This window comes from Macrobrachium nipponense, chromosome 25 (genome assembly GCF_015104395.2).
Source record: "Macrobrachium nipponense isolate FS-2020 chromosome 25, ASM1510439v2, whole genome shotgun sequence".
Taxonomy (NCBI): domain Eukaryota; kingdom Metazoa; phylum Arthropoda; class Malacostraca; order Decapoda; family Palaemonidae; genus Macrobrachium; species Macrobrachium nipponense.
Genome location: NC_087214.1, coordinates 69,159,684 through 69,172,452, shown reverse-complemented (window position 1 = coordinate 69,172,452; position 12,769 = coordinate 69,159,684). Strand labels below are relative to the sequence as shown.

Below are 12,769 nucleotides of genomic sequence, written 5' to 3'. Positions count from 1 at the left end.
ACGATGGCTTCATCTGGAGGGGGTGAACATATCCCTCTATCTGGACGACTGGCTAATAAGGGCCAAGTCAAAACAACAATGTTTGGAGGACTTAGAAACGACGTTGAATCTCGTTCGCTCACTCGGACTGCTCGTGAACCTCGAGAAGTCTCAGATGGTCCCCAGCCAAGACATTGTCTATCTGGGGATTCAGATGGATTCTCGGGGTTTTCGAGCATTTCCATCGCAAGACAGAATTGCTCGAGGCTTGGAGAAAATATCAAACTTCTTAGGGAAAGAACGAAGCTCAGCGAGGGAATGGTTAAGTCTTCTGGGCACCCTTTCGTCGCTGGAGCAGTTCGTTTCCCTAGGGAGGCTCAATCTGAGACCTCTGCAATTTTACCTGCAAAGAATGTGGGACAGAAAGAAAGGGGATCTTTCGGATCAGTTTCCCATTCTTCAAGAAATAAAATTAGACCTGAGGTGGTGGTTAACCCCGCTTCAGAAGAACGAAGGCATATCCCTTGCGATTCGGAACCCTCTCCTAGTGTTGTTTTCCGACGCCTCGGAAACGGGGGGATGGGGAGCAACTCTAGGAAAGAAGGAAGTGTCAGGAACCTGGACAGGAGAACAGGTGTCCTGGCATATAAATGTAAAAGAACTTATGGCAGTTCATCTAGCCTTGAAATACTTCGAGTCGGAGGTCAGAGGCGTGGTAGTCCAGGTAAATTCGGACAATACCACGGCTCTGGCTTACATCCGAAAACAGGGGGGGACTCACTCGCTTACACTATACAAGATAGCGAGAGACCTCTTGATATGGGCAGAGGAACGAGGCACTGTATTGCTGACGAGGTTTGTACAAGGGACAAAAAATGTCAGAGCAGACAGACTCAGCAGGAAGAACCAGGTCCTTCCAACAGAGTGGACCCTACACTCCGAAGTCTGCCGAAAGCTCTGGTCTCTCTGGGGGAAGCCTCAGATAGACCTGTTCGCCACGTTTCTCTCCAGAAGGATAGAAACTTTTGCTCCATTGTAGAAGATCCAAGAGCAATAGCGATAGATGCTTTTCTCATGGACTGGTCGGGCATAGATGCCTACGCTTTTCCCCCGTTCAAGATTCTGGGGGAAGTGTTAAGAAAGTTCCGTTCCTTGGAGGCGACGAAACTGACTCTAATCGCCCCATATTGGCCCGCTCGAGATTGGTTCACAGAGGTACTGGAATGGACGGTGGACTTCCCCAGATCTCTTCCCATGAGGACAGATCTGCTCAAACAACCCCACTTCGAGAGATATCACGGAAACATCCACGCTCTCTCCCTGACTGCCTTTCGACTAACGAAAGACTTGTCAGAGCGAGAGGCTTTTCGCGAAAAGCTGCAAGCGCAATTGCCAGAGCCCGCAGGTCCTCTACTCTGCGTGTCTATCAATCGAAGTGGGAAGTCTTCCGTAGATGGTGTAGGTCGAAGAAGCTGTCCTCTTCCGATACCTCTGTGACCGAAATTGCTGATTTCCTTATCTTCCTTAGAGAGGAATCACGTTTAGCTGTTTCTACCATAAAAGGTTATAGAAGTATGCTCTCGGCTGTATTTAGAAACAGGGGCCTTAACATAGAAGACAATAAGGATCTCCATGATTTGATAAGATCCTTTGGTACTACAAAGTCTAAATCCTTTATCACTCCAAGTTGGAACCTAGATGTGGTCCTCCAGTTTCTCTCTTCGAATACTTTCGAACCACCTGATAAGGCATCCTTTAGGGACCTCTCGAGGAAGTGCATTTTTCTCTTGACCCTCGCGACGGCCAAGAGGGTCAGTGAGATACATGCATTAGACTCTCGGGTAGGTTTTAGAGGAGATTCTGCTGTTGTCTCTTTCCAACCTTTGTTTTTGGCCAAGAATGAGAATCCTTCTAAGCCTTGGCCCAGAAGTTTTGAAATCAAGGGCCTCTCTCCCCTTGTGGGTAGAGAAACAGAACGGTCTCTCTGTCCGGTCAGAGCACTGAAGTTTTATCTGAAGAGAAAGAGTCAACTTCAAGGTTGTAATCAGAGCCTATGGTGCGCGGGGTAAGAAACCCGAAGAGGCAAATGTCGAAGAACGCATTAGCATTCTTCGTAAGAAATGTGATAACGGAGGCTCACATGAAATGCCAAGAGGAAACATTTAAGCTGCTTAGGGTTAGAGCACACGAAGTCCGTGCAATTGCAACTTCCCTAGCCTTTAATAGAAATATGTCAATGAAAGACATATTAGCAGCAACGTATTGGAGATGCAACTCGGTATTTGCCTCCCACTACTTGAAAGACGTCAGAGTGACTTATGAAAAGTGTTTTTCTCTTGGACCTTATGTATCAGCGGATACCGTGCTGGGACAGGGAGCTGGTACTGATCCTTAAATAATATTGTTTTTAACTAAAAGATTGTTTGGTTTTGAGTTTTTTATGGTCGTTTGAAAGGATGTTGGGGGGATAACTCCTTTCAATCGTAGTACTAACCCCGGTATTAGGATCAGGTGATCGGGATCGGTGTTATGCTCCTTAATGATGCCATATGGCAAGGTGTTTTGTCATGTAAGTGGATAGGACCCCATTGACAAAGATCCTTTGGTTCTGTCGAGTAAGTGGATAAGACCCCATCGACAGACCATCAAGAATTCTTAGCATGAGGTCACTACCTCGCTGAGGCTCTTGAGGCGATGTAAGCTCCTAGGCAGTAGCCATGAAGTCTTTCGCCGACACAGGTAGGAACCAAGGTTTCTTATATTTTTGTTACCTACAACGTATGTTGTTCCCTGTCTATTCAGTAATTAGCTGTCTCTTACCCTCCGCCAAAGGTGCCAATCAGCTAAGTATATATCTGCCAGGGAAGTTGAATGTATAAAAATGATATTGTCATGATACAATAAAGTTTTATACATACTTACCTGGCAGATATATACTATTAAATGGCCCACCCAGCCTCCCCTCAGGAGACAGGTGGAAGAGCAAATCTGTTTTAGAAAATGGGATGGTTCCTAGTTCTGCCACCCAGCAGTAGTGGCGGTAGATCACCTGACCTACCTGTAGTGTGTGCCGCAAAATTCGAATTTCTGTCGGGGACGACGGAGTCTATAGCTAAGTATATATCTGCCAGGTAAGTATGTATAAAACTTTATTGTATCATGACAATATCATTTTTCTGTTTAAGATGAGTTCTCAAAGACTTGGTGAGGTTTGCTATATTTCAAAGGTGAAATTTAATTTCTTTTGGTAAACCTCTTAGAGATTCTTTTACGCTTACTTACTTCATATTTTTTTCAGGTGAACATCCTATATGCTCCTGAATTATTCCCCACTACCTTAAGACCCTGGGGCACGGCTGCCTTCGTTCTATCTAATTATGCAGGCTTCAGCATCTCTCCCATCATTGTTGATTATGCAGTAAGTTATTGAGATGAACATTTTTGGCATAATATTGCTTTCTTTTGTATCTCTGGGATTCTGCTCACTGACCATCTTTGGAAATTTCTTCCTACTTTGGTCTCCCATAGCACCTATACCACCAGCCTTGACATGAACAAACCCAAAGTCAAAGACTTTGAGTCCCAAGCCACGGAATAGCATGTGAACATGTCCTACAGAGAAACATGCATATCAGGCTGCTGGACTGTGAAGCAGTGTGCCTGATCCCTTTATACCTGGTCTTTCATTCAAAACTACGTTCTACTACCCATTTACTGTTGGACAATTCAGTGAGTAGCTAGAATGAGTAGATGCCCAGACCTCACCAATCCCATATCCATGCTCTATTTTGGAAACCATATTGGTGTTATAGATTAGTATAACAATTATACTGGACAAAACTTCTGGATTTTTGCAGAGCTCTCCTCACAGGGTGCTGCAAGCCTTTGGTACCATCTACAGTACAGTGAACAAGTTGCACTGTTGGTGGTAACTCAGTACAATGGAGATAAAAAGAAAAAATTGCTTGCCTTACAGACTGTTTGCAGTCATAAAGTATCTTATTACTTGAGTGAGAAAGTGATCATAAAAAGTCATAAATTGAAAAGGATTGCCAGATTTAGAAGACCTCTTAAATGCATGGGGTCGATTTCTCTGTAAGAGTGCAACACAACCAATTTGTCAGAACAAGGGGGTCTTTGACTGTCTTTGAACCATTATCAGACTGGAATAGCCATGTGATGTGTAGTTATAGCTCTAATTTTATACATCTTTATTAAATATGACTCATTTAGCATAACTATTCATAGTGTCTGCCTCAGAAAGATCAAATGAGTTGCTGTCCTTAAAACCAACGGCATGCTCTCCTATCTGGTATCTCTGGAGATCAATGGTCGCCATCAGCTATCCAATTCCCTGCAAGTAGTGGGAAGATAAATCAGAGCAGCTAAGAGTGTGACCAGTTTAGCTTCTGTTGGGGCGACAGATTTGAAATCCTCTCCTGGTCACATAATGGAGTTACAATTGCATGTATTCTCTTGTTACATTAAATCATTTCTATTATTTGATTTTCTAATAATATTTTTTCAACTGCATAACCATACTATAATGGGTGTTATGTCTGTTCAACTGTCTGTCATTCAATCACGGCTAAACGGTTTGTCTGATGGGCATGAAACTTGGCAGGGCTATAGTGGGGACCCTTAAGATGGTTTATAATGGGGTTTGATCCTACCTCCCTCCACCCCAAAATGGGCACCGTACGTACATTGAACCATCTAGAAATACAATTCAAGTTCGACCTGAATATGTTCTATTTCCGATATTTGCACATTTGTCTTCGATGGTTTAAGTGCGCAATATTCGGATCTGTCGTGGTTATGTTCACGAGCTGTTATAGCTCCAACCAACGTTGTCGTCAACAGTGGCAATGAGCACATGATCAAACACTTCCCAGGAGAAAGTCGTGAATGTCTCAGTTCAGACACAGTAGTAGATGAAAATTACCACCAGTATCCACAAGATTTAAATCCATTGGGACTACCAGTGCACAAAATAACTTTAAAAAAGTACTGTCCGATAATGTTGCTTCGGAATTTTGATCCTGCCAATGGACATTGAACAGAACATGATACACCGTTATGGAACTCAACTCTCACGTTATCAATGCAGTGATAGCAATGGGTCCTCACACTGGCAAACGTCCGTTCATTCCTCGGATTCCTCTGATGCCTTCGGATAACAAGTTTCGCTTCCAATTATGGCGAAGGCAGTTTCCCATCCAGTTGGCCTTCTCATTCAAAGAAAACACGTCTCAGGTCCAGACTTTGGATCGCGTTGGTGTGTTTCTGCTATCTCCCATTTTTACGCATGGCCAACTGTATGTCGCGATGACCAGAGGACCTGATTCAGCTAACTTGAAACCAAGGTGTGATAGACAGATAATATTGTATACAGAGGTTTTGCAGTGTAAACATCTTCGCTATGTGTTATGTAAAAAAAAATACATAAATACAGATAGTCTCCGGGTTTTATGTCCACGTGCCAAGTCTCCAGACAATCCGTCCGTCTTTTAGAAGGTTGATGTAAATTTGTCACACGTCCATGTTTCTAAAACGAAAGTGAAGATAACGCACGATAATCGGAGCAGTTTTCATTAATCATTTTGGTAAAGGCAAATTGTCATTGAGATTTAAGATGAAGGAAGGATAATTTTTAATGTAAGTAGTATAGTTATGTGAATAATTCTTTTATGGTATCTTATCTGTGAACATAACAAACGTGTTGTTTGTGTTTCATTTTATATGCAAATATTATGCTTGATTTTCACTACTGTCCATTTATCAGTTACATCTATCCAAGCTTTGCTTATATGACAACTCCTACAGGAAGACCTCCTATGGGTTCCTCCTGCAGTGATGGGGGCCTGTTCCATCGTCTCTGGATCACTGCTGTTCCTTTTGCCAGAGACAAATGGCCGAAGCCTTCCAGAAACTATAGCGGACCTACACAGGGCGCGGGAAGAAGAAAGGAACTTGAAGTTGAGCATCTATAAGAAAGAAAGCCGTAGCCCTTATTACCAACTAGATTGACGGATTCCTTTAGAAAGGTGATTGTTAATGCTATTTTACGTGAACTGACTAAAGTGAAGCAAATTTTGTTTCCATGTTGCTGTGAAGTTCTTCAGTAATTTATGAGCAATTCAGATATTTACAGTCGTAGTCAATATTTATCACGTTTTGTCCATTAACATCATGGAGTTTGAATCATTATCATCATCATCAGCAGCAGCAGGAGCAAATTCTCAAAACATCTTCAATTACATATATAACTAAATGATCTTGTTTCACTGTGTAACAAAGAGATTGAGATCCACATGTTTAGTGGGCATAATAACTAAATATTCAAAGATGTCTGTGATGACAAAAAATGTGATTCAATAAATAAAAAATAAAATTAATGCTGCACTTTCGTAATTTTTTTGCATCTCTATCATAGTCATAGTATATATAATGTGAATAAAAAAACAGCAAATGGGGCTGCGCCATCCCATTCCCTTTTACTGAATTTTAATTAATTCCAGTTTTTCTAGGTTAAGTTGAAAATAGAAATGCAGAAACTACAATTGCACGGCTAATTTAAGCAAGCTACACAGCTTAAAAATGGCATACGCTTTGCTGACTTAACCAAACATGATTTAATATTACTAATGAAGTTGAACTCGACTAAACTAAGGTGAGCTGAGGTGTGCTGATCTAAGCTACATAGACTCTCAAATGGTGAAGTTCTGAAAGCTCCTGCACAGTATCTGTGGCCTATATTGTGCACTGTATCTAACTGCTTTGGTTTTGATTTAGAATGTAATGGAACTGAATATGGATTTTAGGCACGGCAATGAAATTATAGTGACAACGTTATGAAAGACTGATTAAAATAGTTTCATGAATATTTCTGTAAAAAGCAATAATTCAGTAAATATGCATATAAGATATCTATGTAATCATAGAATAAAAAAATAAAACTGTTATAATTACAATGAAACAAAATCAAAGCCTTGGAAAATTAAATCATACTATTGTAGAGTGCAATAAAACCACACAGATTCATCTTTTATTAAAAAAAAAAAAAAAAAAAAAAAAAAAACATTCAGCTAGCATGTATACCACTGGATAATGTGTGCCAACATTGGGACCCAACAGGTCTCCAATACTTTTTCCTGCCAGCCCACTTCTTTGAAATGCTAGCAGATGTTATAGCAGACTACTAATATATGTCCATTACTGGGAAAAGAATTATTATGTATGACCAATTATTAATCAGGCTAGGGATAAAATTTGTTTTACACTTAGGGAGATAGCCTGATGGCCATTGTTTGTCAACACTAGGGAAGACCAAAGTGTTTCCTGTTTATCCTTAACATATGATCAAATGACCCATTTCATAAAATACTGAGTTATGTGGTATAGAATGTAATGACAACTCTTGTAATTACATCTCTTACTGCTTTATCAGCAAGTTTATATTCTTTGTTATCTACATGATTAGGTACCCCGCAGAACTGGACAGATTTGATTTTTGAGGCTAGTATACATAATCATTCCTGGATTTACTGAACAATAGGGTGAGAGGAATCACATTCACTGAGGGCCATTACTGCAATGAACAAATCTGAATGAACAGTAAATTTACTACCATGTAAGGCAGATGCTACCTCAAGAGATTTGGCTAAGGCTGTTGGCTCTGCTGTAAAAGTAGGTCTGTCAGACAATCTACTGACACATGAACAATCACCATGAACAACTGCACAACCAACTCCATTGGATGCTTTAGAACCGCCAGTATATAGTTTCACAGAATATGAATGTAGTTGATCATACTTAAAAAATCTTGTCTTTGCTTCTTGATCAGGGATTGATTTCTTAAGAGTGCCATTTTGCTGCATACTGATGGTTTGGGAGTCAACCAAGGAGACAACTTGGGCAGCAAGTCTCCTTAATCTAACATTGTTATATCATGACTCACAGGTTTTGGAAGCCTTAACACCTTCAAATATGTGGGGTTCACATTGTTTTATAACATTCGTAGTGGGATTTAAAGCTTAACTATTTAATTTCATCATGTATCTCAACCCCAACTTCCCATGTCATAAGTCTCAGGGTAGTTCATCAGTGTCAACATATATACTTTCAAGAGATGATGTCTTGAAAGCTCCAGAGCAGATCTTAACTTCAGCATGATGAAATGCATCCAACACTAAGTTTGGTAGCACATGCTAATGACTGTATCTGGACACCATAATTGTATTACAGTGAGAGCAATTTCACCTACAATCTCAAATTATCAATATGACTAGACTAGGTAAACTTGCTATCAAAAGTCATTCCCAGCAACTTAACCTCCTTATCATAGGGAATGGGGTATCTTTCGATTTAAAATTTATCATAGGGAATGGGGGTATCTTTAAACTTAAAGATTGGAACAGTTTCCTTATGAGTCCTCCAAGTGAATCAAACAGCCACGATTTTAGGAGGAGAAAATCTGAAACCATTTTCATAATTACATTTACTAATTGCATTAAGTGCCCTTTGCAAATAATTACATACAGAAGCAGCATCATAAACTGTAATATAGATGGCAGAGTCGTCAACAAACACTGAAGCCTTGACTAGGGAAGATATAATTTTGACTATGCTATCAATAGCTACAGCAAAACAAGTATGGCTAGCCTGAGTCATCCTTGGAACTTGTGAGAGAAGTACTCCTCACAAGGCTACCCCACCAAACAGTAGCAGCCTTACCCAACACTTCCACCTGCCAATCAAAGAGTTCCTGAGCTTAATTGATGCAGTGCACACTGCCGACCAGACAACGGAACCCACACAGCCACCAACAGCAGCACCACCACCATGACAGGCCCAGTGATCACCCAACAAGAATCTGACAGCTACCCAAGCAACCCATTGAGTGGAAGACCAAGCAGGAAAAAGACGAACCTCCAGAAGGAAAATGCTATTTCCACTGGAGATTCGGAAAAAAACCAAGAAGTGTAACAAAGGCTGCCTGCTTTAATGAAACATGCAAGAGGGTTGCACACGCAACTCAACCAATAACGTCAGTGGTGAGCAGACCACTGCCTCACAAGAGAAGCTGCGCCTACCCATGGCGGTCTTTCTTCTAAGTATGAATGAAGGGGCTCCTCGTGCTTTTTCATCAGAGATGAGAAGTCTGACATGGAGTTCCTCATGGACACCAAAGCATGCAGGTCATTTGTCCCAGCCAGTCCAAACAAATGTTTCAACCTCACTCTCCCCCCCTCCCTAACGAGCCTCCACGTATAAACCACCTGCAAGGCACCACTCATGATGTATGGAGGGCAGGTATGGAAGGCAGGAGATGAATGTGTCTTTCTAAGGGAAAGACTACAAATGGACCGTCATCACGTCTGACTTTATGATAGTTTTGTTAGAGGCAGATTTCCTTAACCACACAACCTGCTAGTGGATGTAGCATCAACTGATCCCAAGAACAACTCAAACATCATCTCCTCAACAGCCATGCAGACATACCACTACCACACCATCAACGATGCAGCAGAAACAACAAATATGCCCAATTGCAGCAGCCACCCCACCACCAGAAACACTCCATCTCATACAAGAATAACAAGAAGTATTCAAAGACAACCTGCAGCAAGACTTGACTGAACCAGCAAAACTTAGCATCCAGCACCATATAGAAACCAAAGGACCCCCAATCCACTCACATTTTAGACATTTGGCCCCAGAGAAGCTCCCCTAAGTCAAGTGTTCAGAGAAATGGAAGAAGCAGGGATATGCATTACCCTTTTACATGGTACCAAAACCCGATGGGAAATGGTGCCCATGTGGAGAATACTGGAGACTGAGTGTCAAAACAAAGCCAGACAGATACCCATTGCCAAATATACCAGACATAACCAACCAAATGAACACAGCAAAGATCTTCACCAAATTAAACCTGCTAAAGATATATTTCCAAGTCATAGTAACGAAGGAAGATACTGAGAAGAATGTGATCATCAGCCCCTTCAGCACCTATACATTCAACAAAGCTGTTTCAGCCTTCAAACTACAGGAAACATTTCAAAGACTGATGAACAAACTGCTCAGCAACCTTCCATTCTGCATGGTGCTACAGATACTCAAAGAAAATGGACTCATAGTAAGGGAAGACAAATTTGAATGGGCAAAGAAAATGGTCGAATTCATGGGATACCAAGTGAGCCCAGAAGGCATCAAACCCCTACCAGAAAAGTGAAAGCATTTCACTGACTTCCCAAAATCAACAATTAAATCAGTGTAAGAATATACAGCCTTAATCAATTATCACAGGTTCAAACCTAACATTGCTAAATTAATGAGTCCCATAAAAAAGCATAAAAAATTAATATGGTCAGAAAATCAAGATAAAGCATTTCCCCTAGCGAAACAAGCAATAACCTCTGCAATCATATTAATTTTTCCTCTACCCCATAGGTCCCTCAAGTTGACAACGCAAGTAACACGGTGATGGGCACCATACTCGAGCAAGACAGATGATGGTCATCGCCCACTGGTGTTCCTCAGCAAGAAGCTAACCGCAGTCAAACAAATATGTACTCCACTTTTGACAGGGAGCTCCTAGCAGTCTACAAAGCCTTCCGCCACATGCTCAAGGGACGAAAATTTGAAGTGCAGACAGACCATCAACCATTAGTGCACACCTTCATGAAATCAGCAGATGCATGGTCAGTGTGGCAACAACGGCATCTGTCAGCTATAGCTGAATGCTCCTGCACCATCAAGTACTTGAAAGGTTCAGCAAACACTGTGGCAGACGCACTATCAAGAAACTGTGTCAACACCATCCAGCTCGGGATAGCCTGTCCCGAAATAGCAAAGGCCCAAAGAGATGACATGGACCCACAGTGACTGGGATGGGACAACCCCACCCTTACATGGAGTGACCGGTCAATCAACAATAGAGACACAACCATCGCCCACCAAATGAGTTCAGTATGCCCTTGCCCTTACTTGCCAAAAGGCCTAAAAACAAAAGCCTTCACACTCGCCCACAACCTGTTCCACCCATCAGGCTGATCAACTGCCTGAATCATAGAAGAGCAGTACATTTGGTGGAGGATGAAAAAGGATGCAAAAACTTGACAAGAGAATACATCGCTCGGTAGACATCCAAAATCACAAGGCATGTCAAGAGCAGGATAGGGGAGTTTAACACAACACACTGCCAACTTGCCCACATCCACGTCAACATAGTGGGACCCCTACCCGCCTCCGAGGGGTATAGATACCAATTTACCATCATATACGTACAGGAATACCTGGTGGCCAGACGCAATACCAATATGACAACAGATGGCAGAAAGCTGCATGAAAGCCCTCATTGAATAGGTCAGTAGGCATGGAGATCCCCAGATTATCTCCAGTGACAGGGAAGCCCACTTCATGTCCACCTTGTGAAATGCCCTCACAGACAGTCTGGGGACAAAAATTAACACACATGACAGCCTACAACCCAGAAGTTAACAGCATCATCGAGAGGCTACATAGCTCGTTAAAAGCATCACCCAACACCAGATGCCAAGGCAGGAGCTGGAGAAAAGAATTACCACGGGTCCTACTGGGCCTGAGAATGACACCACATGCAGCATTCAACACATCTCCAGCAGAAGTCCTATACACCCAAGCACTAACATTGCCAGCACATGCCTTTCAAGACCAAAGAAGCCCAACATTACCATCTGACACCCATAAGCAATAGAAAAGATAATGCCAGTGAAGATTTGCCAAACGACCAGAAAGGCATACATCCCCATCGAACTTCAGAACACAAAATATGCATTCATACAGGTAGATGCACACAGAACCCCACCTCTCCCTAGCATACTCGGGACCATACATCACCCAGAGAGAACTCAAGACATACCAGATGACAGTGGATGGCAGAACAACATGGGTTTCCATTAATCATCTGAAACCAACATGCATACCAAACACTGACCTGCAAACATAGGCCTCTCCAAGGGTGTGGAGAGGGAGTCCTGTAGAGTCCATACGTGGACCAAACACACCTTCATCATGCCGGCCATTAATCCTACAACAATGACCCTGTGCACCAACATACAGGCAAAAGAAACACAGCATCTCTCATACATCTTTTGTACATATATCTGCTTTATTATTACTGTCATATTCAATGTATTTTCATCATCATACGCATTGCACTGTCAGCTTTCCAGCCTTCTGAATATTAACTTCAGTCCTGTATCATGTATTGATTTATATGTATATTTCCATCTGTCAACAAACAAAAGTGATTGTGTTTAATCCCTGGTTCTACCTGCCTGATGTTAGGTGTTACATTTCTGCTTGCAAGAGCCCTTGATCTGTGCGTATGTTCTCTGAATAAATTAGTAAGCTGTGAACTCCAACTCTTACTCACAACCTTCGATGCGGTTTCATATGCTTTTTCAAGATCAAAGACGACTAAATAGCTGGCAATGATCAGTAAACCCATTCGAATCTAAGTTGATAATCTGTAATTCACTTTAATCTGTAATTCACCATCTCTTCAAAGAACTTACACACAGGTCGTTGCTAGTGAGGTGACATGGAAGAGGTTTCTTGATAGAGACAACAATGGCAATCTTCCCGGAAGGAGGAAAATGTCAGTCTCCCATATTTTATAAAAGGATTTTAAAGAAACCACTTAGCAAGGTCTGCAAAGTGTTTAAGCATATAATAATGAATGATTTTACCATCTGATGTTGAATCACACGATGACAAAAATTAACTTTATAGTTTTGCAATTTTG

At 41.7% G+C, this 12,769-nt stretch overlaps 1 protein-coding gene across 2 annotated transcripts in view; it reads left to right on the top strand.

Annotated features, from left to right (window-relative positions):
- LOC135199511 (solute carrier family 22 member 20-like) overlaps positions 1 to 12,380 on the top strand; it is a 58,761-nt gene extending 46,381 nt beyond the window's left edge. For both annotated transcript variants that reach the window (XM_064227622.1, XM_064227623.1), the window contains exons 12-14: positions 3,278 to 3,397; positions 5,806 to 6,026; positions 10,432 to 12,380. In XM_064227622.1, coding sequence (XP_064083692.1) covers positions 3,278 to 3,397; positions 5,806 to 6,009 — 324 coding nt within the window. In that variant the 3' untranslated portion in view covers positions 6,010 to 6,026; positions 10,432 to 12,380. The remainder of the gene's footprint in view (positions 1 to 3,277; positions 3,398 to 5,805; positions 6,027 to 10,431) is intronic.
- Positions 12,381 to 12,769: the final 389 nt, after the last annotated feature.